Genomic DNA, 25,339 nt, shown 5'->3' on the forward strand with positions numbered 1-25,339 from the left:
AGAGAAAAACTGATATTTCCATTCAGTAATACAACGTTCTTTAACGCTTCAATGACTTTTTCGCCGCTTCATGCGAAATTGATTCACATACTACACATTGCAGCATTTTAAAGAAAATTTACCACCTAAGTGCTGAAATAATAGTAAAATAATTTTGTCAGCTACAAAATCCAACATTCTGTTTAAGCGGAGACGGTTTGACTGTGTTCAATCCAAGTGGGTTCAATCTGTCTTTCGCACAACTATGCAACCATTAAGACAGCACCAAAATGTTTTTTCCCTTCAAAACCTGGTTCAAATACATAATTGTTTTGGATTCAAATACTTCTCTACACTTTACTGGGTTTGTCTGATGTATTGCAACATATGAAATATTCAAGTGAGGAATCCCGGCAATCCCTGCCATCTGGTCCGCTTGGTTGGCTCAAATGTGGCAGGCAAGATCAGTCGAGCACAGCAAAGTATTTGCATCCAAAACAATTACATATTTGACCCAGGTCTGGTGAGGATACATCCAATCCTGCAGTGAAGTGATAGCAGGCAGCAGACACTGGACCTGAGAGAACCCAGTAAAAGGTGAAAAGAATATGCAAAGAGGAGGGATTCTGGTTGCTTAGTCCTTGTTCTCACCAAGACCTGCTTAGACCTCATGCTCATAGATGACACTTGGTGATATCACCGACCAAGTACCCCAGAAGAAAAATAAGCCTGAAATATTCCTTTTTTTTTTTTCATTCAAACACCGGGGCTAAACTGAAAGCAGATGGTTTAGGTTGCGTGGCAAAACTTTGGGTTCCGTTACCAACTGCGTTTGAAGACCAGCAAAAAAAAACAAAACTGGTAAACAGTCTCAATTTGACAAAAACTTACTTGTTGTGACACACAAACCTTGCTACCCTTAAATAACTATAACTGTTATAACCCTTTCACTACCTGCATTTTACAATTCGTCATATTATTGAAATATACAGTGCAGTCTGTAAGTATTTGGACAGTGGTTCACTTTCTGTTCTTTCGGCTCTCTAACTCTTCGGATTTGTAATGAAACGGATATAGTGGACTAAAAGTAATGGGACTGTTGGCGGCTCAGCTGTTTCTGATTAGTCAGGTGAATTCAATTGTTCCTTATAGCAAGTATAAGAAAGCTTTACGCATCTAGTCTTGATTTGAGGCTTTTGATTTACTGATTCTGTTATTGACGTTCGTCAACATGAGGTCCCCCTTGTTGTGGGATGAAGCACAGCCCAATGAGTTTTGGGGAATTTGATTTAACTTGAGCAGAAAAGATGCTTCTGCCCAAAATTATAACACCTCCACCACAGTTATAGGGGCTTTCTTGGGCAGTTCCTTTTAGCCTCCACACTTTCGCCATCACTCACTCTGATACAAGTCAATTCTGGTCTTATCTATCTATGACTTTTTCCAGAATTCCCTTTTAGGTTCTACTTAGCAAACTGTAACCTGGCCATCCTGTTTTTGCAGACAACTAGAGGTTTGCATCTGGCAGTGTAGCCTCTGTAGATCTAATAGGAAAGTCTTCTGTGGGGAGTAGTCACTGAGACATTCACACCTGCCTCCTGAAGAAGAATGAGAGTGTTTCTGATCTGTTGGACAAGTGAATGGGGCTTTTTCTTCATTCTGGTGAGAATTCTTCAACTGTAGAGATCTGCCTTGGCCTACCAGCCTCTTTGCAATTACTGAACTCACCAGTGCTTTCTTTCTTCTTAATGATGTTCCAAACAGTTTGGTTTGGCAAGCCTATTGTTTGGCTTATGTCTCTGACTGTTTATTCATATTTCCCAGCTTCTTTCTCAGCTTATTTCATCTTATTTTCTCCCATCATGGCATCCTTTACTGTCATTGGCACAGCTCTGGTCCTCATGCTGAAAATGTCAATCTGACAGTCAACAGAATCCGAAGGCAAACAAAAGACTAGAATCAAGATCAGAATACTGAAAGCTCTCTTATACCTACACCAAGGAGGCGATTGAAAACACCAGATTATTCAGAAACAGCTGAGAAGCCGACTGTGCAATAACTTTTGGTCCCCTAAAATGGGGGAGTGTATAAAAAGGGATGCAATCTCTACATGGATCACATCATATGGACGCAAATACCCTCAACTTAAAGGTGACAGTCCACACTTACACCTCATATTCATCTTTTCAAATCCAATGTGTGGGGGTACAGAGCCAAAAGAATAAAAATTGTACCACTGTCCAAATACTTGCAGGCCTCACTGTATGACAGCAATCGTAGATGATGTTTAATTTAATGATGGCACCACTAAAGACAATGTTAACTCAAAGGTAACAGTTAAGACACTGAAAGAGATGGCTGTAGATGTCAAATAAACAACCAAATCTCAAATAAACTAATACTACTTACACTCAAGCTCAAAAGATGTTTCAAATTATGTCACCGAATTATAACAGAGAGTGTTATTGCCTGAGACCCTTCCAAACCTGGCTGTTTAGTGGGCCACAGACCTACAGCAAGCTGACCGAAGGGGCTGCGTTTCATGTCAGTTAGTACACCTGTTGGAGCTCTCCGCTTCATGACCAGGAAGCACGACACATGCACATTTCAGCTGGAGCCATGCATGCGTGTGGGCTGCTGACGGGATGCCACAGAGACTGGCACCCCTCTCTAACACTCACACACGCGGTCAAGACTGTGGATCTGCTTCAGAGTGCCGGGGCGCCACAGCCCTGGTTAACTTATCACCATTCCTTCAGTAGACCTGAAGGTCAGCATGCCCAATAACAAACACACACACACACACACACACACACACAAATGTGAACACATGCGCGCACACACACACTACTGTAGTAAAACCAGTAGTACGATAACAATCACAGAAATGAACATGGGTCCCAATATACCATGCTGTAAAATCCAGCTATGCCAGCTTGAAAATTTAGCTGGTCAAGCTGGTCTAGCTGGGTATGAGCTGACCAGTCTGAGCTGTTGTCTGTTCCAAAACATAGCTTGAGCTGGTCAAATGATGTCAAGCTGGGAGCTGGTGTGAACTGGTCAACCAGCTACTAGCTGTTTCAAAGCCTTGCTTGAGCTGTTTCAGCAGGGAAAGCTACCATTGAGAACAAGTGAAGCGCAGCTTATCCACAGAAAACCCCTGTGAGAAATCACAGCTGAATCAAACATGAACAGTGACACATAAAAACCTGCTATAGCAAATGACACACTAATCTTGGTTTTCAGGTTGAAAATGAGGACGTTCAATATCCTTTCCTGCCTTCAGTCTGACAAAGGCATATTCAGAGTCTGTCTGTGTGTCGCAGAGGTTTAAACATGTTCCTGCACAACAACAAAACACTAGCTGACAAACAAATCTGAAAAATATACACAAGAGATTTCCTTCTACCTCTTCCTCCATCCAATGCACGTCAATGTCTTTTAGCCAACTGTTGGACAAAGCACAATAATGATACTGAAAGCGTCACATTGGGTATGACTGACAATAACAGGAAGCATTTTTTTCTGCTAATGAAAAGGAAGGCTGCTTCTCGAACGCGGGGGGAACAAGGCAATCATTTCAGCGTTGCCATGGAGACGTCAGCGATCCGATCTGCGATCCGTTTTTTTTTAAAGGACAGAGGAGACACGTGAGTAAAATTATATGTAGCCCAGGTTACAGGGTGACAGAGGTCATCTCAAAAGTTCCATTCCGGTGAGCAGCGAGAAAGGAGAGGAGCTGCTGACCGTCAGTTTCAGACCCTGCGGAACGCAGAGGATGTGGCTGGCTCCCGCGAATGCAGATCAGGTCTGAACGGGCGAAGAGGTGCTTTTTGGACCGGCCGGCTGACACAGGGCCCAATTGCGTAGGATTTTGCCATTTCTTTTGCCTCTTTCGGCCGTTGTGATTATTATTATTTTTTTACATGCAAATGGATGTGAATCATTTCTGCTGCAATAATATTCAACAAGTGTCATCAAAATAAACCAAAGTTAATTTTGGAGCGCACATCCATTAATATGGCTTCAAGTACGGACCGCTTCCATATCACGCCTATCATTTGAGGAACCATGTAACCGGTCCATAATGTTAATGAGATTGCACATTCAGAACCATGAGGTGGATGTGACCGACCTCCGTGTTACCTTTTAGCACGTTTGCTCTGCTCCCGGCGATACGCTCAGCTGTCTCCTCACCGAGCGGAGGCCGCTGTCGTCTCCCTGCATAACATCATCATGACATCAGCGGAGATGTCATTTTCTTTCCTGTCATCTATTTTCGACCGGAGAGCGGCCCTTCGGTGGCCCTTGCCCGGCGCTTAAACGATCCACTCGACTCAAAGAGAGCGGAGCAGCATGAGGCATTCCTCTGATGGTGTCAGCTGTTCCTCACCATTGGGGGAAGCTATTTGCAAAGGCTCCTGTTTATTTGAAGGGCTTGTTCACACAGACACAGTGGCTGTAGCTGTGTGATCTCATCTGTGTTTCAGGATTAGGTCTGTTGTCTGGTGAGGCAATGCCGCCCTCGCAATGCGAAAGACGCGCCTCTGATCTGGAGCCCGTGGGGGGGCCCCATGTCCACAAGACACCACACATTTCACTTTGATGTTTAAAGGGCCAAATTAAAACGAATGGCCTTCTGAGGACCGCCAGATAATGACCTGGGGACCACATTTCTGATGCGACCATATTCACGCCTGGTTTGCGCTGATATATGTATACAATATTGTAGAGTGCTTTTAAGATTTAAATTAAGGGGTTATTTGCAAAGATATTTGCTATTTAAGGCTCTGCATTCATTTCAGACTGAGAATTTCAATAAATATGTTCTCCTTTGTCAAAATTTAAAATGATGCAGCACATTCATATATATATCTATAAATACCATAAAGTGACTGAAAAGTTGTTTAGTCTGCACAGTCTCCATTTAATAAGGGTCTGTTAATATTAGCGATAAGTGCAGTATAATATTACACATATCAGTGTTGTGATAACTGATATATTGTGGTGTTGACTCACCAAAATTTGACATTTAAAAAAAGACTACTAAGCTGTTTTAGTTTCTTTTTTAAATATTGATGTTTAAGAATTGAACCTTCTCAATATTATCATTAGTCTGCACAAAAAAGTGGCTTTGGCATATAAATAAAATCTTGGTTCATTGGTATTACTTTTTTCACCTCGGATGGCTGTAACATTGCACGTTCTCAAGCAGCCACCTGTATGTACAATATATACACTACAGTACATTTCATACATATCTCACTAATTGGTAGATTACTTGGCAACCACTGAGTAAACAGCATGTTTAAAAAAAACAAAAAAAACATGTATTTTTCCAGACACAAGCTCAACACAGAACACCACCTCTGCCTTTAGGCTCTTGGCAGTGTTGTGCGATACACCTCGTACCAACAGGATCTGGGGCAAAGATCCTCTCTCACTGAATCGCGCTCATTCTTCTTTAATGATTCTGGTTGCTTTTAATTGGGGACGTCGTGTGACCTCATTGCATTCCATCCCGATTGCCCTTATTCAAGTCTTACAAAACAGAAAAAGGAGAGGAATTTTCAAGAGTGACGGAGTGTTCCTCTCTTTTTAATTTGCTGCATGTTCCAGCCTGCAAGGGACAAATAAGGCGGCCAGAAACTTTGCTTGGGAGCCACTTGCTCTCTCTCATCTCTCTCTTTTCTATTTCTTTTTACCAAGAGGTGAAACTGAATAAAATTGATCATCATCTTCTGGAACAACCGAAAGACAACTGCTTCTACCATCAAGGATGTGATCCTTCTGATGGGTCTGCAGCATAATGACATCATTGCTGGCCAGCCCGCGACCACCACCTCACTCAATAGGTTTTTGTTAGTTACTTGTTATACCTCAATAGTGGAAAAACCTTTGGAAAAGAGCAGCGTAAACATTCACATTCACACCCTCCAGCATCGGTGTACAGCCCTACACTTCAAAACAAGGAGCGGGGCTTCAAATATTTATCTCTTTCCATCCCAGTGGTGCATAAGCACTCAGACATTTTACAGCGCTGGAAGCAACTTAAGTAAAATAAATACGTCTTCGGCAGACACACCGTCGGTTTTCGACAGAGGAATACAGGAGCCTGAATGTTATTCCCCGCTCCTCTTCCACATGCTGTTGTTAATATTATCACGGTGCTGTTGGCAATTCCTCAGGCAGCTAAGCCCACACCGTGGCGGCCCACGCCTCGTGAGAGTGTGTGGTGTCGTGGCCCGCCGATGACAGCCAAGTACAAATTGCGGCCCTCTCTGCCCTCACTGCTGGGGGAACAGGCCGCCGGGGGCAGGCGGGCGGAGGAGGGCAGATGCCGAGCATGATGGGAAACTCTTGGGAAATGTCTCGCCGGGGTGCAAGCAGGCAGGGTGGGCCTAGGTGCCTGTCTGGGGGAGAGGAGTGCCCAGGGGATGTACCAGCTGTTGACTCACACTGGTTTGCTAATCGAGAGCCGCAGGACCCTGGAGCCGCGAGGCTATAACAACGTCTACCTCCGTGTGCCAGACAAACTGCTGGAGATGAGCGACTGGCCCGGCTGAAAGGGGATAGCAATCACATTGTTTTAAGTGCGGGGAGTAGGCATCTGTCTTTCCAGCGACGGAGGACAAAGCACAAATACTGTTCAAAGTGCGGGGGATGGGCGGGGGAAACGTGCACTGCGGCGCGAGTCAATCAAAGGGAGAGGTAGTTAATTAGTAAAAGCATGAATTGCACTAGTAATGAAGATAGCAACTATTAACCAATGAGAGATGGCAGAACTGCATCACAGTGGAAAAATTCCACCAAACTTTTTTTTCATTGGTTAACAGTTACAGTTTTTCAGAGTGACATAAAGGGTCTTTATTTATCAACATCGGGCATTGCTCTTCCATAAGCAATTGTTCAATATTAAAATAAAATAAATGAACTCTGGTAACGATTAAAGTGATTTACGCACTGCTGTGTTTAAGTCACATAATACTTCTTCAGTGTTCGGCCACCACCACTCCGCACGCCGCCTAACTAGCATCCATAAATCTCCAGAAACAAGAAGCGCCGGGCAAGACATCGAAACCCGGCGCCCGTCGGAAACCCGTCTCTGTAGGACAAGGGGGAACGGCGCGGTGCGCGAGGGGAGCTCTCCCGGCGCTCCTTTCCCAGGGATTTTCGGCGTTCCCTTTCTTCCATCTGGTGTAATTAAAGACGGGTCGCAGCCGCGGAGCCGAGTTAATGCCCCCGTCGCCCCGTCTCGGGCGCGCGGCTGACCTTCCCTCTGCGCTCCCGCCTCGAGACGCCGTGCCCTCTCTCCCCGCTCGCACACAGGTGCTAAGAGGACAGCTGGCTGCTGTTTGTGTGTGGAAATGACCCTCTCCTTTCTCCCTGGCTCCAGGCCCTGTCTGCCCGGCTGCGATTGTCTGACAGACTCGTCCTCTTTGTTCTCCTCCGGGCCGCGCCGGCGTTCGCATCTCTCGCGACGCCGAGGGCTGGAGATAAAGTGCGTGGAGGCTCGGAGGAGACGGGAGGAGACGCTCTGCTGATGAGGTTAAATAGACAGGGTTCGGCTTGTGAAACGTGAAAGTGCGATTAGGAGCTGCAGCGTTGTTGCTCAGGACATCGCTGCTAACGAGGAACACGCAGAACGGTCCACGAGAGTAAAGTGGTTCACAAAGTGCATAGCCACACTTGATCAGGAATGTGTCAAGAGCATGTGAATGTTTACTCTTAACACTGTAATCCTATGTAACATGTGATTGCGCACTGTAAGCGGTTTGCTCCGAGTCTGCATGGAAGTCATTGTGACCAAGACGCTAGCTCTTACTATATCCTGAACAAATATTTTCTATGAATAACCAAATTAACCTATTGACAGCACAGTCAACACAGGTTATACTTTGGGATTTCATCAGGGGCCAACGGGTAAGTGTCGAAACAGTGCTTCAGTGATAGTAACTCTTTAATTCTCTAGAAGCAATAAACAACTTAACAAACTGGGTAATCAACAATTCAGATAGCTTGGCAAACAATGACCTGTACTCGCAAATTAAGATTTGTTTGCTAAATAAACACCACAGTAAGCTTTAAAAGATGTGGTCCCTTTATAAAGTGCTTGCCTGAAATAAATATAATCTTCCAGGTTTGTAAGTGCACGGGGATAAAATAAAACAAAATTCTACACTTGCACAGTTCTGTATATATGTGTCACACAGAGGGGGGAATGGGAGAGCAAAGGAAGAAGAAGAAGTGTTTTACAGGGAGAGAGGGAAAGAGGGAGAGAGAGAGAGAGATAGAGAGGGAGAGAGAGGGATAGAGAGAGAGAGAGAGAGAGAGTGTCGGGAGTTGGTTTGACCTCTTATTACTAGTGTGTGCTGGTTTCAGAGATGAAAGCATGCCTTTGGCGTCTCCCCTGGTTTCTATAGATATGGACACAGCACCACACTGGCACATAACAATAGCGGAGCCTGCCACTTGCGCCAGAGTCTCCCAGATCATCACTCCATCCATCAGAGTGATCATATTTAAAAAACAACAACAACGCGGGGAAAGAGAGAGCCCCGGCTTTGATGCTGTGGTCGGAGCGTGCCTAATGGGGCTAGACCGGCAGGGAGCCACCATTCAGGCCAGCACCCGCCATGCAAGTCCTACACGGCTTGATGAAAAACTCTCCGCAAACTTAAAAGGAACCTTCTTTTCAAAGGCATGACATCACCCCTAAACAAAAGGGGTGGGGGTTTGAGATTACACCAGTAGAGGTACCAGTAAACCGGATCTGTCACACAAGCTGCTTCATTCAGATGCTCGGGACTGTCCGACGGCTGGCCTGCCAAGTTCCCCCAGCTTTTAAACGGTACCCTCCCTGAACTCCGACAATCTTCAGTGGTGTGCTGCCAGTGAATTTCAGATTCCCATCCCTTCCTTGGCATCATTTGTGAAACTACAATGCATAAAAAAAAAAAAAAAACTCTGATTCCACTCTTATGGCTATCAGTGAATGGACATTTATGAGAAAAAATAAGTCAAGAGATTGTTGACAATACAGTTAGAGGGAAATGGGTCAAACTTGGGTTGTAGCAGTTAAATGTTTTACTTCCAGATACTCACCAGGCCTCCTGGCAAATCTACAAGGAAGGTTTTAATTAAAGTGATTGTTTCCCTTTTCTGTCAGATCTTGCCAGGGCTGCCAATCCATCATATTCTCCTCCCATCTGAATATAAGATGAGCAATACTGTTTTTTCCCCAGTTTCTCTTAATTCAATCTACTACATCAATACTAAAGGCAAACATGAGTTATAATAAGGCATGGAATGATTAGGTTGGACACAGATTTGGAATCGATGGTAGATTTCTATGATTTGTATCATAAAAAATAATATGCCCAATTATTTCACAGCTTTTAGTTTGAGATTTTACTTTACATTTGAATTATTTATTAAACTGAAAGCATTGCATTGCCACACAATTAAACATCACTGAACCAACTGAATCTTTAAGTATCTAAGTTTAACCCATAGATATTTATGGGAAGTTTGGACGGTATTGTTCAGTTCACAACCTGGAATGAGACAACTGAACAGTAGGATACCGTGCTATATACCATAATACTGCAGCTTGGGCTGGTGTGTTGGTTAATATTTGACCGTTGCTGACGCCCACCACTTTGAAAATCAGCAAGCGGGATTGCGAAGTGTTTAAAAAAAAGAAAAAAAACCCAAAAAAACAAAGCAAAAAAACAAGAAACTGTAGAATATATCGAGGGATCGTTTTCAGTCGTTCCAACCATCAGCATACACATTTCTTAATTACTGTATAAACAGATTTACCAGGCTTCCCTACCTGGTTCAGTTTTTGTTTCCTGCGGTCAATGTAGTTCCTTTCAAATGCTATGAATTACAAAGTAACACTAACAATTTAATTTTATACTCGCTTGACGTTGATAACAGATGTTATCCGGTTACATATGGAATATTAAATTGCTTCAATTGGAACGTGAACTTAATAGTTACCTTCATGTTTGAAAAGCAATCGCTTTCAACTGGGGTGGCCAGGTGAGCACTGTGAATACTGACGTCTGCGTTATGCTTCGAGCTAAACTTTTGCGCAGTATAAATGTTTTAACATACCAAAGGTAATTTCATGGTCTCTGGATCGTGACTGTTCAAGTGATTTTATGAGGTGTGCGCACTAAAAGAACACTTTTTTTTGCACCTCTGGGATGCTAGTTTCTCTCTTTTTGACAGCATTCCATAGAGCCGGAGGTTTCGTGCTGCATGCCGAAAATTACTTTTAATGCGCTTCCATTTGCCAACTGTTCCTTTGAGAGAGTCCGTTGCCGCTGGGATTAAGTACATTGAGGGGGGTCTGGCATGATTCATTTTCCGCTACATGAACAGAACTTCATATATGTCTCGTTTTTTACTAGACTTTATTGTAATGTTTTGCTCTCGGTCTGTTATTCATAATAGGTGCAGCCGAGTCTATAATCAGTGATTTATTTATTTGTCCTATATAACTGGATATGGTCAGGCATATGGCATAGCCTTGATGACGTTAGGAGACCAATAGCCTACAGTATAATTGATTGTATCATGCGAGATCATAACATTTTTCATTAACATATTCTTTCAACTAGTACGAAATTATACGAATAACAAAAATTGGAATGTGTATTGTACACAAACATAATATTACTATTAGTTTAAAACCTCTTTTTTCACTGCTCCTGTCTCTATTTTCTTAACGTCACGTGGACGCTGAGCGAGGCCTGCAAGGAATGTGCTCGTACTGTATGTGGTGAGGGATCCCTGAGAGTCCCAGACGGTGTTTCAGAGATGTGGGGACAGACTGGGTCTGTCCTGTGGCCTCATAAAAGGAAGGGAGAGAGAGGGAGACACTGAGAACAGACACTGGGTTCTGCCGATACCCTCTCCTCATCCCTCTCTGGGACCTCTGCAAATACCGCGTTCCCCTCGCAGCCTTCAGCCCCCCTCTCCCCTGCTCCCCCCCCCCTTTCTTCCTCCGAATTCACTGGCACTTACAGAAAGCTCAGAGGCGCCAGTGAAGCAGGGCTCATCTCTGGGGAACAATAAAGACAGATCTTCATAAAAACTTCAAAAAGCCCTTGCCAAGTGTTTTATAGGTGCTCTAAAGGTTTATAGGCCTCAGGGAGAAAGCAGAGTGATGCAGTAATCTATGGGCTGAACGCTTTTTTTTCTTCACCGACAGTGTAAGGGCAACATTTCGGGGAAACAGGTGATCAGCGCGAGCCACAATGGAGTCCTAACTTCTGTCATCAAAACGCTCTCTATAAACAAGCTTCGGTGTATATATATTTTGAAATGTCGCTTCCCCTGAACCTCAAACTCTCTGATGCTTCATCAAAACAATAACCAAAATATTCATTGGTGTTGCGATGTGCCTGTTTATGCTAAACGACTGAATCAGATTCAAAAGATGCATATGTTATTATGTTTTTTTTCCAAAGCCCATCTGGGCTCTATCAGCAAACATGCCTGGAAATATTGTTTGTAAAACTTCCACCCTCCCCTTATCCTGCCTGTTTCACATCTCTCTTGTTGGATGTCAGTCTCTTGTTTAGAAGCATTTCAGGACAGGATTACAGGCACTCTGACCCAGCTCTGCTGACTTGATGAATCTGCACATTGGACTGAAGCCATCTCCTCAAACCCCAGTCTGGAGTTCCTCTCAGTCAGAAGTAGTGGGAGCCAGGCGTATCAACATGGCTGCAGGTTTCTCTATCCTCATGACAGGCTTCTTATTAATGCCAGCTCAAGATGTGCCTTCTCACATGCCCCCCCTACATATTTTCAATCATGTGACTTTTTAATGATGTTTCAGCAGCCCATTAAGAAACATTAATGGGTCGCTGAAAGGGAAGTGGATGACTGCCCTGCAGTAGACCATATGGGAAAGCTTTCCACAATGCATGTTTCTTACTGTGGGCACAATGTTTTTGGCATGCTCGTGTATGAGGCTTAAGGAATTATCAATGCCAAGTGAAGTCCTGTCCATAAATACATGCTGTATGACATCATAGACCAGTCATATAGCTTTAAACCAGCAGTAGTTAAAGGATCCACAACTAGAAACAAAACATCAGTGCGCTCTGGGCTTATGCAATCATTTTGAAGTATAATTACATTGAACTCAAGGGACATAAACCCTTTTCCATAAAACAGATGTTGTAGCGGAGGTTCGGACTGGAAAGCAGGTACCTTACCTAATTTGAACTGCGGCGTCTCTGCAGGTTGCAGGCATTAGGCCCCACCCTTTGATTACCTCCTGCGGAACTGTGCAGGCAGTGAGGATCACCTCTCAGGCTTAGAAAGGGAAATGTAGCAGGGATCATGTCTCAGGTCAGGAGTTTGTGAAAAGCCTCCTAAATAAGAATGTTAGAGGCTCAGGTTATGCCCATTTCCTGGGAGCAGGTGGATCAGATGATCGGATCACGGTTTTGGATTATCTGTGCTTCCTGAGTTCAGGTAGGTTTTTAATCAGGGACCAGGAATTTGTTTTCATACGGGCGAGACCAACAGTTTTTCCTTATCTCCGAAGTTCAAATAAAATGTCTTGTTTTTGCTTTTTAATAAGCTCAAAATTGAATGACCCTGGAGTGAGCTGCAGGCATACGAGCCTGGCAACACGAGAGGTGAAATATCTACTCTGAATTTCTTTAATGAGTGTGAATCACCACTATTCATGGACTTTTCGGAATGTAAAAAAAAAAAAAAAAGTATTTAGACATGGCCAGGGCCTAAAATTAGAACGGCTCTTCCTGGAGTCTTCGTGTTAAAATTAGGAGGTGTCAGAATTCCAGGGCAATACTTAAGTTACTGTCGATAAATGGTTAAAGGTGCAGGCGTGGGCAAGTGTATGTTTGTGTGTGTGCGTGTGCGTGTGTGTGTGTGTGTGTGTGTGTGTGTGTGCACGCATGTGTGGGTGCAATCGTGTATTCGTGAGTTTGGAAGTTAACACAGTCACTTGACAGAAATGCTGGGGTAAAACAGTGCCTTTAAAAGGCTCCACTGTGTGGCTGTGGTGGTATTTCCCTCTTCTAGCCCACTAGCCTCAAAAAAACCAACCACAATGCCGTACATAAGATCACAAGACAGAAAAGTGTAGAGTGGGTGTAAGGAGCAGACAGCTGACAGTGAAACAGACAGAATTGAATTACAGCGAATTAATAACACTGTTAAAATGAGGTGTAGCCAGTAAGGTCAGTAGCCCATATTTTTCTTAGTGAGGGGAACACCTATTTGATTAGTTGATCATCTGACAAATAGTTGCGCAACACTTAATAAGTGCCATATTAGCACACCGTTCTCCACCAGGGGGCAGAGTCTAGACTGAGGTGCTCACTTTGTGCAGGGGCAGGAGACAGGTGGCCAATCATTAGAGAGACTTTATGACATCAGCCCGAAAGCGTACAATCGGCTAATAAAAGTCACTCCGACAGGATGAAAAGTTTCTTCGACGCTCAACTCTCTGGAGTAGCAGTTTCCCTTGAGGATATCCCCTTCCTGTCATTCAGAGGAAACTCAGCTACTGATCACCGTAATTACACCATGGCGCATCGTTAGGAAGAGCGGCGTGTGCGGTCTCCTTCTTGACACCCGTACATCCCATCCTTCCTTGACAATAATTCACATAGCTCATGTCTGATTTCTGGTTGCCAGGAGAGTCATTACCCCTCTTCAACATGTGACAATTTGTTTATCCAATGTAGCACTCCACTGCATAAACCTCCATGCACCCCCCCCCCCACCACCCTCATACTTTTTGCTTTTGATTCGATGAAAGAGACTTTCTTCAAGACCTGCAATAATCTATGAAAGAGACCATCAGTGCAACTGTACAGTTTTATAATATTCATTTATTGTTCAATAAAAATAGATTTTTAAAAATGACACTATGTCTCCTTCATGAGTTCCCCCAGTTTTTCTGCCAGTTTATCATTTAAAAGGGCCCTTATTCTTTTAGGACTCTTCAGGTTAAATACCTCAGATAGACCTATGTTGTGTACATGTAGCCCTGAAACACACACTGGACCAATTTAATAGCTGTACATAACGATGAAACTGTTATGTTAGCAAGAGAAAACATCACTTATTATATCTTTGTACATAAAGTTCTGACAGATTGTGTTTCCCCTCAATACTGAGTATTGTATTCTTGGTCTCTAAGTACATTTTGTGTGTGCGTGTTTTTGCAGTTTGCCCTTGTAAAAGCTGTGGCAAAGAGAGTGTAAAAGGATACATCCAAGCGCTAACGCAAGGATAAAACTGTGCCAGGACTCCTCTATTACAAATAAAACATCAGCAGTTCATAAGACTTATTTCCTATTGGACCAATACAAGTAAACACAAAGCTCTTGGAAGTCAGAATAAACAAAACAGGCTTGCCCCTCCGTGGGCTGGTTTTCAGGTCCTAGCCATCTCTGTGATGAGAGATTGACTCCAGCTTTTCACTTCATTGTACTACTAATGCAAGTACACAGATAGAATAACAAAACATAAGTAACAATCACTCCGAACTGGTGCAACTTGAATACCACCGGGCCATAAGACACAAAGCACAGCACTGTTCTAGACTGACGATTAGTACGACATCGTACACTGTCAAAGTCTTCAAAGAGTTCTGGAAGAATACAAACTCCTTAAGAAATCTCAGCATATGAGAAAAAATATTTACGGAAGAAGAGTATTGCTTCTCTTTTTTTGTTCTGTTTGCTCTTTGTATGTGTTCAACACAAGACTCAATTCTTGTCACTTTCAGGTCTTTGTATTCTGTGAAACGGACGATGTATTAAAAAGCTTCAGACGTTCTCTGAAGCTCCAGCACATGTTTTCTCTGTACTCGGGAAGCAGGGAGACAATCGGCTCACCAGGCACGAAGGCCTTCATGTCTCGCTCTTTTCGCTGTTCGGGTCTCGCACGTGTTTCGTGTGAAACGTGTGAAACGGTTCTGGCTCTCTGGTCTGAAGAATGATCGCAGAGCCAGAGGGATGTCCTGCACTGAGGGTGAGCAATGGCTCTGACTGGGGCGGGGCCACGATCCCGTGCAGCAATGCCAGCCTAGGTTCTCCTTGGGAAAGCTGCAGTGGCCAATGAGATTTGCAGTACGCTGCACCTCCAGCTGGGGCCAAAATCTCCACCAATTCCATCAGAAAAAGATTTCATCAGAAAAGATGCATCTTTGCTATGCGGCGTAGGTGCCAGTCGGTTGCCTGTCATGTGTTGTTGTGACACACGTGTTCGTCATATGCTATTACCAATGCCGACATGGCATTACTTCAGTCTTCTTTGCAATGACTCGGAAAATCACGTCCTTTTTAACAGTCCCAACTTTTACTTGGAAAACTTGTGTTCTTTTCCCCATTTGGTGTCCAGATGAGAAAACGAAAGGAAGCATACGAGAGGGAGGGACTTAGCAGGATATCTCACAGCAGCGTGTAAAGAACAACAGATACAAAGCAAACGATGCTTGGCACCAAGCAACTGTGCTGGTCTGTGTGATACATGTGACAGGACTAATGAGAATCTGTTCGAGAGAGGGCCAGGGAAATGCCTGGGTTCCCTTTGGCCCTTCTGTGCGGCTCCGTGACCGGAAACCCCGCTCTACCAGGAACTGCAGGACGTGCAATGGCGAGAGCAGGCGGGGGTGGTGGGAAGGCGGAGGACCACCCTAGTCCTCCTCACACGGTGGTGGCCCTGCTGAACTGCAGAGCCAGGGGCGAGTACTCCTTGACCCGCACGCATAGCCTTCCTCTGAGCCAGGGGTTCTGCAGCTCCAGGGGCCGAAAGTCGTCCTGGAGCCACTTCTCCTTGTCCTCCAGCAGCAGCACCAGACCAAAGTGCTCCAGCTGGTCCTCGGGGTACACAAACTGCTCGGGGTTTCCCAGCAGCCGCTGTGACACCTCGTTCATCTCCTGCACCACCAGGCGAACCATCTCCCGCGCCGACGTGCGCTGTGTCACGCGCAGCTAAGGGGGAGGAGGGAGAGCAGAGGCACAGGTCAGTGAGAGAATTGTACTTTAAACAAGGGTGTCCATATCCAAAAAGGGCTGATGTGGTTGCTGCCTTCTGTTTTGATTCTACTTATCAAGGTCTTTATTAGAGACCATGATTAGTTAAAGACTTGAAATAGCCTGCACCCACACTGGCCCTTTTCAGATAAGATTGAACACCCTTGCTCTAAACACATATGTTTTACATGTAATCTGTTGGTTTGCCAATAAAGTAACCCATATAAACTCTTAGTCAATAGAATCTGAGGCTGGGAGTGTAAAGCCTAAATATAATAAGTGAATGGGATCACTGCTAGTAACTGGAAAGCCATGAGGAGGACATTGAGATGGGCACCAGTATGTGGGTTAAGACTTCTGAGAAGGTGCAGGGCGCAGACCTTGACGCTGGTCTCCTTGGGCAGGCCGGTGCGGTATTGCGGAAACACCCTCAGAGTGACGTGCCAGCCCCTCCTGTGAGCGGCGTGCGAGGGCTCCAGGAAGCGCTGTGAGCCGCTGTCCTCAGAGAGGGTGCGGGCGGGGGGCGGGTGGGGGCAGTGCTCGGCGGGGCAGCAGCGGTCGACGGAGGAGGGCCGGTGCCAGCGGCGGTGCGGGGACACAGCGGGGGACAGGGAGGGCTGGGCGGAGGGGAACTCCAGGCTGCTGGTGCGCACGCAGAAGGCCTGCCTCTTCTCCGTGATGCGCAGCAGCTCGATCTGCCGGCTGGGCAGGATGAAGTCGCTGTCGAAGAGCTCGGCCGCACGCCGCCGCTCCCCCGGCTCGGGCGGCGGGGGCTCCGAGGCCTGCAGCACATCCGGGGTGGAGTCCCTGAGGGCACCCAGCCCCACCCCGGCCGTGCCCTCGCGGAGGAAGCCGCACGGCTCGGCCACCGAGGAGCACGGCGAGGCGGGAAGCAGGTCGAGCTCGCGCGGGCTCTGGGCGCGGCTGGAGTCGTAGTCGCTGTCTGTGGTGAGGAAGACCTCGGAGGAGCCCTCTTCATCAGAGAGCCCATGGAAATCTGAGGGAAAAAAGGGCCATCAATTGACCGTCCACATTACGATCAAACAGAACGTGAGGAAGGATCTCTTGATAACATTCAATGCACAAGTCCAGTCGAATGCTCCGCAAGTCATGAACATCCCCCTGCTAATCTGTCTGGATTACCCGTGCTGTCACGAGTAGTCACGTCCAGGAACAAGTGACAGGACTCACCAGAATTGTGCTTGCGGCTGGTCTCTGGTGAGGGCAGGGGGGAAGGGAGGTAGTCGAGCTGCGAGGAGGTGGAGCGGGGCTTCTCTGGAACCACGTCCCGGGAGAAGTCGATGATCCAGCCGACGGAGATGCCTCCGGAGGGCTGCTTGTAGCGGGCGTACTGTAGGGCCTCCATGATCCACCGTGCTTCCCTCCAAACCTCCTCCATTTGCTGGAAAAATATTCCATATTCATTGCCAACTGAAGAACTTGAGCCGCAATTTATTTCGCAGAAGTCACAACAGCAGAACCTCACGTACACAGTGTGCTTCTGCTGGTTTTGGACAATGTGGGTCCTCACCTGTATGTGCTCCTGGACTTGCTGGTGCTTCTGCTTGGCCCCCAGTAGTTCAGACTCGGAGAAGGCCTCTCTCAAGTTCTGCTGGGACATGAGGGACTCCAGCTCCAGCAGGGCCGACACGCGGCAGTACTGGCCAATAAAGCTCTGGCAGTACGCATCAAAGTGAACTGCAGACCAGATGGAACAGAGCCATCAGGGGAAGACTTAAAGACCGGAGATCAATCAGGGACAAAATTACTCTCCAATGACTCCATCCCAAAGACATAAAATAGCAGTTACTGATTTTTATTTGAAGTTCTTACACTTCTGAGATGTAATTTTGAACGCAGCCTGAATCTTTTTCATTCATGCAGACCATGTTTCTGTGCGTTCATATCACTGTAAAGCAGACCTGGATCAAATATGTAATAGCTTTTGACACAAATACTCATTGATGCTATACTGAGCTTGTCTTGTGTACTGGAATTACAAAAAAAGTGCAAACCCCCATCTTCTGGTCTTCTTGTTTGGCTCAATTGCAAGATCAATTGAGTGCAGCAAATTATTTGAATCCAAAACAATTGCTTATTTGACCCAAGTCTGCAGTGAGAAGAAATTCAAGTGGGAAGGTTTAGGCCTGTGTGCTCACCCAGCTCAAAGACCTGCAGAGGTAATGTAAGGAAGCCGGACCGGGGAGAGTAGGGGTTGTTCTGCCCAGGGGCGGTGCACACGTCGTCTGAGGGGGGCAGCAGAAGCAGGAAGGAAACCTTCTCCCCAAACTCCAGCACCTCCTGGCTGTAGATGCGGAAGTCCTGTGCCTTTGAGAGGGATGCAGGAAGAATGAGTTAGAGAAAGACTAGAGAAACATCCCAGTCAGTATAGGAACAGATTCAGTCCACACACGCTGTGGAGCAAATGGAGGTGAGATGTATACCCAGTGTACCATGCTGTTCATACCTGAGGGTGGTTCAGTATGAGTGAGGATGTGGACCAGTGTGACTGACCTGGCTGACAGGGATGTTGATGTGGGCAATGAGCTCCTTGCAGGCGCTGCGCAGGTCCTGCAGGAGGCGGTGTGGAGCGCTCTGGACATCCTGGTCCATCTCCAGCGACTCCTCTAGACAACTGAGGGCCTGCAGCCACTGCCACTCCTCTCTGATGTGTGCAAACACAAACACACGTGTTCACAGTGACCCACTTCTAGTCCACACAGAGGAGCATTAAACCAGGATGCCTAGGGCCTGTCATCCACATTCGCTCAGATGACCCCGCCCCAGAGCCACCCGTACCTGGAGACATTGCTGTTGTCTCGGACTTTGACGTGGCAGAGTACATTGGGCAGCTTCTGTGGTACCAGCACCCTGATCTGGTCCACGGAGCTGCAGAGCTTCAGGTAGCCCAGGTACAGACCTGGGGAGAGCTGCTTCCTGCTGCGCCGATGGTAGGCCAGCTTCTCCTACAGACAACACATTATACTCATGAATAGATCTGTCTACATGCAGGCGTGTATCAGTGTGTCTCATTTTAGGAGACAATGTATTCATACGAGTGATATACTGTAGTAATAATGCATCTCATATCTTCCAGGTAATGTAGATGTAATTGTGGTGTTTGCTATCTACAAATGCCCAGGTGGTATAAATATGTGGTGGTGTACAGTATGTGTCATAATCAGACCTGGGTCAAATACAGAATTGTTTTGGATTGAAATACTTTTCTATGGTTTACTGGGGTTGTCTGGTGTATTGAACCTCTGAAATACTCTCAAAAAAGTACAAACCATCCTGTCTTGGCAGGCGCAATTGCACCAGGCACCAGAAAATCGAGCACATGCAAGTATTTGAATCTAAAATAATTACGTATTTGACCCAGGTCTGGCCATAAATGTTCTGCCAAATGGAAAATGTACCAATCAAACAGAAATCAAGTGGATTATTACATTTGAATGTACTATTTTTACTTGAATAAAACATTGCATTTCACAAACAGTAGTAGCCAGGTCATTCAGTGGGTGGTGAGCTAGAGAAGAAAGACACAGAGATTTGTGAAATGGGGAATGTGAGATGAAAGAAGTAGTTTTCTATTCCAAGGAGCAGTTGGATAAATAATAGATTGCAGGTTACGGGGCAGACTGGTTAGCACAGCAGCAAGCATGGCCTTTGAAGGGAAAATGCTGTGAAGTGAAGTTGCAGCAGAGAATCCAATAAAAGAAACTGCTGAATACTATTTATTTAAATCTGTTAAAGGTCTAACATATAAAATATCTCGAGGGTATCTACAGTATATAAATGTTTAAATCAACTTCAGGCAGCAAGAGAAGCCCAGAATTCATTCCTGTTGGACATCTTTATCTTGGCAGGGATATTTAAAACACAGAACTGACTAAACTAAACAACTAAATTATAAAAATATTATGGCTAATGTTTGGTCTGTGTGTCATTAAAAAACCACAGGCCAATAATCATTATTCAGGAAATCCTAAAGAACAATATTGAATGAATATAATTGCAAATATCCCCAGGAATTGTTTTTGTGCAACAGCTTAATGAAACAAATCTCTGTCAATGCTCTCAAGTTACTGGATACTGTCTGCCTATCTAAAACCAAGAAGTGAATGAGAATAACATTTCAGCGATTCACGCTGTGAGTCGTGGCTGACCAAGTTACCATTCCATCGAGATTAAGGAATCGCATGTATAACCAGTGACTGAGCAGGCGGAATTTGATTCATTCACATTCCTGTTGTTTTCCACTATCATTATGATGATTTCCATCAAAAACATTTAGACCAGAAAAACATATGCAGAAATGTACCTTATTATTTGCTAAACGTCTCTGTAATTAAATGTAAACCAATTTGTCTTCATATACATGTATGATCCAATCAAGAAAGATCTATAATTTGCACAATCTGCCTAAACCACACAAGGAAAAGCTATTTGGCATCATTGACATAACACCAAACATTTCAGGAGATAAACGTAGAAATAAAGATAACAAGAGCAGATAATTGCACTGCTGTTATATACAGTAAACCTCTTTATAACGCACACAAATAGTGTTATGTAGTGCTTCTCACTGATGTGGAAAATAGGAAACAGAAGCAACATGGATAACTGTTTGAATGGATTATATCCCAAAAGTTGCTCACTAAAGTTGTTTTAGGACTCCTTTCCAATGTGGCTTATTACTATGGAGATGAAATCCACTTTTTCATTTGCATTTTTTAGAATAAAGCCAAATACTGCTTTGCTCAAGAGTACACTTTCAGAGATTTAATCTATTTCATGAAATTTGAAGAAAGACCACAAATTCTCTTGGTTATTTTGCCTCTGTCAAGGAGAACCACAGAAGAACACAATGTACCACCAAGGACACAGAGTTTGAGTCACTTCACATTTTTGTCTTGTTCTGTCTCCCAGAAAATTCACTAGCAATGAATGTTCATTTCCTTTGTGAATGTTCTCACCAAGTGCACTATAGTATCATGTACTGCAAAGGGATTGGCTCGCCTCAACCAAGGCCGCGAGAATTCAGGAGCGGTTGAGGTGGAAACTGACAGGATTGAATGTTTTATTACCAGGAAAAAAGGACAACTTGTCAGCATGAAAACTAAATCAATGTTCACAGGGGTCAAGGGAGTATGGATTCAGTGGGCTGTTTAAGTCTCGCCTGGTGCTGCTTGCAGCGTCTTAGATGGAAAGAACAACATCGTTTCGATGTGTGGATAGAAAACAGCTATCCCTGTTACAATAATGTATATTTTAGTGTTGAGTTTTACGGTCTTGAATGAAAGAGGGTTTCAGTTTTAAGGTACTAAATGTAATAGTGATGAGTGGTAGTGTTGAGAGTATTATAATGATATGTTCCAATAATTGGTATGATATAAATGGTTATTGAAAAGTTGAGAGTTAAGTGTGAATTGCTACAGAGCACAATGTTACAGTGTAGATGGCTGAGGCTTACAGGCAGTGTAAGTGGTTACAGTCCTACGCCTGAGTGTTACGATGCTGAAGACAGTACAGGCAGTGTAAGTCGTTACAGTCCTACACCTGAGTGTTACGATGCTCAAGACAGTACAGGCAGTGTAAGTCGCTACAGTCATACGCCTGAGTGTTACGATGCTCAAGACAGTACAGGCAGAGTAAGTCGCTACAGTCATACGCCTGAGTGTTACGATGCTGAAGACAGGGACCTACATGCAGTGTAATGAGGAGCATATCCAGGGCAGTGGGCTCCTCAGGAGAGGAGATGGACTTGCGCTGGAGCTGGAGCTTGCACAGCTGGGTCCAGCGCACCCCGTCCGGGCTGGGGCTGGAACTCAGGTCCCGCAGCGTCACCAGGAGCACGTTTCCATGCTTGTCTTTGATCGGCTCGTAGTACACCCGCCCCAGGTCCTGAGTTCCCAGCATGCCCTGCCAGAGAAACACGTCAATACACATCGTGGAAGACTCATCCTGGCCCAACAAGTGGGGAATTATACGGTATTATGATACATTGTTTGAATGCCAGATTACTGGGCTTGAAGGCCACCTAGATGATCTATCCACTCCATCTAGTCTGTTCTGCACCCATGCAAACTTTAGCCCTGATCAGAGGAAGAGATCCCTGCTCTACAGTTAGACCCTGTGCCAGGTTTCCCCTGCATCAGCTGTTAATGCTTGATAATACTGTGAATTGCGTACATCTGTTGCAGCTTAGTTTCCTCTCAGGTTAGCCCAATTCCATGATCTACCAGAATAGACTATATAGATTTGCCGCTAAAGCTCATATTTGGCTGTCACCAAGCAACCAAGGGGAAATTTTCCTATTTTTTGCTGACTAACATTTCAGTGCTTTTTCTGTCCTCTCAAGAGCAAATTGTTTACATGATATCGCACTATATTTATCTGTTAGTCCTTCCATTAGGACATCCAACTGTATCAACTGAAACAGATGCACCGCAACTCATTGGCTCAGGAGGTAAGAGTAGTCGCCTGGCAGTTGGAGGGTTGCTGGTTTGATCCCGCTCTGGGTGTGTCGAAGTGTCCCTGAGCAAGACAACTAACTCCTGACGAGCTGGTTTGTGCTTGCTCCTGACGAGCTGGTTTGTGCCTTGCATGGCAGCCAATCGGCATTGGTGTGTGAGTGTATGTATGAATGGGTGAATGAGAAGCATCAATTGTACAGCACTTTGGATAAAGGCAGACATTTACCATTCATTCATTCTGTTACTACCACACTGCAAATTGCTAACCAATGAATGATGTGCATTTATTTTGTTAAAAGCACTAAACTAAGTCTATGGGCTCTTTCCAATCACTTATTTTTACCACTTTTTGGTAAGCAAGCAAGGAAAGGATGCAATGATGGAGGAATCAAGAAAAATGTGAATTAGGCAAATGGAATGAACTTGCAGCTCATTAGACTAGACTGCAGGGTTAAGGGCCTTGCTCAAGGGACTACACCGGGGCTTGAACCATTAAACGTCCGGGTCCCAGTCATATACCTTAGCCACTAGGCTACAGGCTGCCCCCAAGAGGATAAAATAAGGATAAAAAGATAAAATATGGATAAAATCAGCGATGGAATGAGCCCCAGGCTTCTCTATCAGACTGAAGGAGGCTGCAGTGCTACCTGAAGCTGGGACACGGCCTGCAGCATTTTGAGGCGGGTCTGCAGGGCGCAGGAGCAGGAGGACTGCGAGGGGCTCAGACACTGCTGCAGCCAGGAGATCTCCTCCCACAGGTAGGACACCTACAGAGGACACACAATCCCACTGCCGTTAGGATATCCCATACAGTAGCACTCACTTATCAGGAGATCTTAATCCAACACCCAATTCACACCGGAGACTCTTCACCATTCCACACATTAGCATTACCAGCCTAGGGCAGGGGGCTAGTTATGCTATCAGCAGGAAGATCTTGTGAACACAAATACTCATGAATGAGTTAAACAGCAGCAGTAATGAATGACAATTACGAGAACAAAGAGCCATTCATATTCTTACCAGTGATGCTAACTTGCGAATTGTATCTAGCAGGGGTCAAGCCCATTACGGTTTTACAAATCATCTTTGAATACACATTAAAAAAGGCAGGCTGAAGACAGAATTGAATATGAAGGAAATTAAATATGCTGTACAAATGGGTATTAAGTGCTAAGTCTGGAGGTTGTAGTCATGGCAGAAGGTTGCAGTGGTGGCAGGACTGTCCTATTGCACTGTACCTTGGTGAACCACAGGAAATCCTGCATCAGTGAGCTGGAATAGGAGTCCTCAATTTCGACAATGGGAATCTGATCCTCAGGAGTGACCAATACGTTGTCATCTCTGTACAATATTGAGGTCAAGTACAGGCCCCTTCAAGGAAAAATATGGACACAGAACTTTATCAGTTGACAGGAAAAAGAAACAGACAGAATGTACAGATACTGATATCAAATTGATGTATTTGCACATTCCCTGATATCAAACAAAACATTTCAGAGGATTTAGTTTACTTATGCTTACACTGCACAAATAAAAAAATGAGTCAAAAAGTATTTTAGTCCTATATTGATTTTAGCCTTAAGATTTAATTAATTTTACTTTTTAAGAAAAATAAGAGAAGATATTGCCAATGAGTTGAGCTCATTTCAAGATTTCACTTGTCAAGCAAAAGATCTTATTAGAAGGCTAAACGCTTGTAAAAACAGTCATTTTTTGGCAGTATAATATGCAGTCCTGCCAGTTTTATATTTATGCTCCAGAATTATTGGCACCCATAATAAAAATAGAGAAAAAACAACATGGATAATGATCTATATATTTTATGTTCAAACATACGAAAAAACGATATACTTTTATTTCAATACATTTACTCTCATGTTTCAATGTTTTTTATTTAATCTAATCTTTTAAAAAAAAAAATAACCTACTTTTTTGGCACCCCTAAAAATAATTGGAAATAAAATAACTAAGTGAAATTGCCAATACAATTTTACTGTAATTTAGATAATCTCAGTCTAAACAAACTACATTGTATCATTCCATCACTTCCGGTTTCACTAGAGTATAAAAAAGCAAAATCCCTTTGTCAACCAACAGCATGGAAAAAGAACTGTCAATTCAGAAGACACATTGACCATCACATGTTGAGTAATGAGTACAAAAAAATACGTAAACGGTTAAACATACCACTTAGCACTATAAGGGTAATAATAAATAGGCGGAAACACATGGAATGGTTGCAGGGATTGGTTGTGTCTTGGGGTCACCAAGTCAAAAACATAAACATAAACATAAGACAGCCCTTGCTGAGCACAATAAACAAAATCAAGCATCTTGAGTTAGCCATTGGGGTGAGTGATCTTAAAGACACTTGGAGGCATGCGCTGTAAAACACCCTGTGGCTGGGCTATGAAAGGTGAGATGGAAAACCGCAGCCGCCAGAGAGCTGGGCTGACTTAGCGGTAGGGCTGAGTGGGCCTATGGACAGGTTGTACTGATCAGCGGGCCTGTGTGAGACCTGCTCTCAGCTTCTGGGAGTCACCTGTATCCCCCTTGTGCCCATAGTTCCAATACAATTAATATTATTATCCAGTGTGAAGAGGGCTACATAGAGGTTCTTTTTTTTTCCTCAAAACTTTGGCATCTCCACTTCCACCTAAATTTGGAATGTCCAATTTCTGCATCATGCTCATATATGGCCCCTGCTGCTGGCTCGGGAGACTGAAGGCGATCCACAGTTCTCCTCTGAAACATGCGCCTCGAGCCACCTGCTTCTTGGCACTTGGCATGCACAGAGCAGGGGCGGAGGAGACCTATTCATGCTCATGCACG

At 44.6% G+C, this 25,339-nt stretch overlaps 1 protein-coding gene across 1 annotated transcript in view; it reads right to left on the reverse strand.

Annotated features, from left to right (window-relative positions):
- Nucleotides 1-13,856: 13,856 nt before the first annotated feature.
- LOC133121256 (ankyrin repeat and fibronectin type-III domain-containing protein 1) overlaps nucleotides 13,857-25,339 on the reverse strand; it is a 161,234-nt gene continuing 149,751 nt past the window's right edge. The window contains exons 14-23 of the mRNA XM_061230462.1: nucleotides 23,746-23,878; nucleotides 23,152-23,271; nucleotides 21,735-21,950; nucleotides 18,825-18,991; nucleotides 18,540-18,690; nucleotides 18,185-18,353; nucleotides 17,557-17,723; nucleotides 17,217-17,427; nucleotides 16,406-17,022; nucleotides 13,857-15,983 (exon numbers count right to left, since the gene is read on the reverse strand). Of these exons, the coding sequence (XP_061086446.1) occupies nucleotides 15,696-15,983; nucleotides 16,406-17,022; nucleotides 17,217-17,427; nucleotides 17,557-17,723; nucleotides 18,185-18,353; nucleotides 18,540-18,690; nucleotides 18,825-18,991; nucleotides 21,735-21,950; nucleotides 23,152-23,271; nucleotides 23,746-23,878 (2,239 nt within the window). The 3' untranslated portion in view covers nucleotides 13,857-15,695. The remainder of the gene's footprint in view (nucleotides 15,984-16,405; nucleotides 17,023-17,216; nucleotides 17,428-17,556; nucleotides 17,724-18,184; nucleotides 18,354-18,539; nucleotides 18,691-18,824; nucleotides 18,992-21,734; nucleotides 21,951-23,151; nucleotides 23,272-23,745; nucleotides 23,879-25,339) is intronic.

The sequence above is a fragment of the Conger conger genome, chromosome 2, assembly GCF_963514075.1.
Source record: "Conger conger chromosome 2, fConCon1.1, whole genome shotgun sequence".
Taxonomy (NCBI): Eukaryota; Metazoa; Chordata; class Actinopteri; order Anguilliformes; family Congridae; genus Conger; species Conger conger.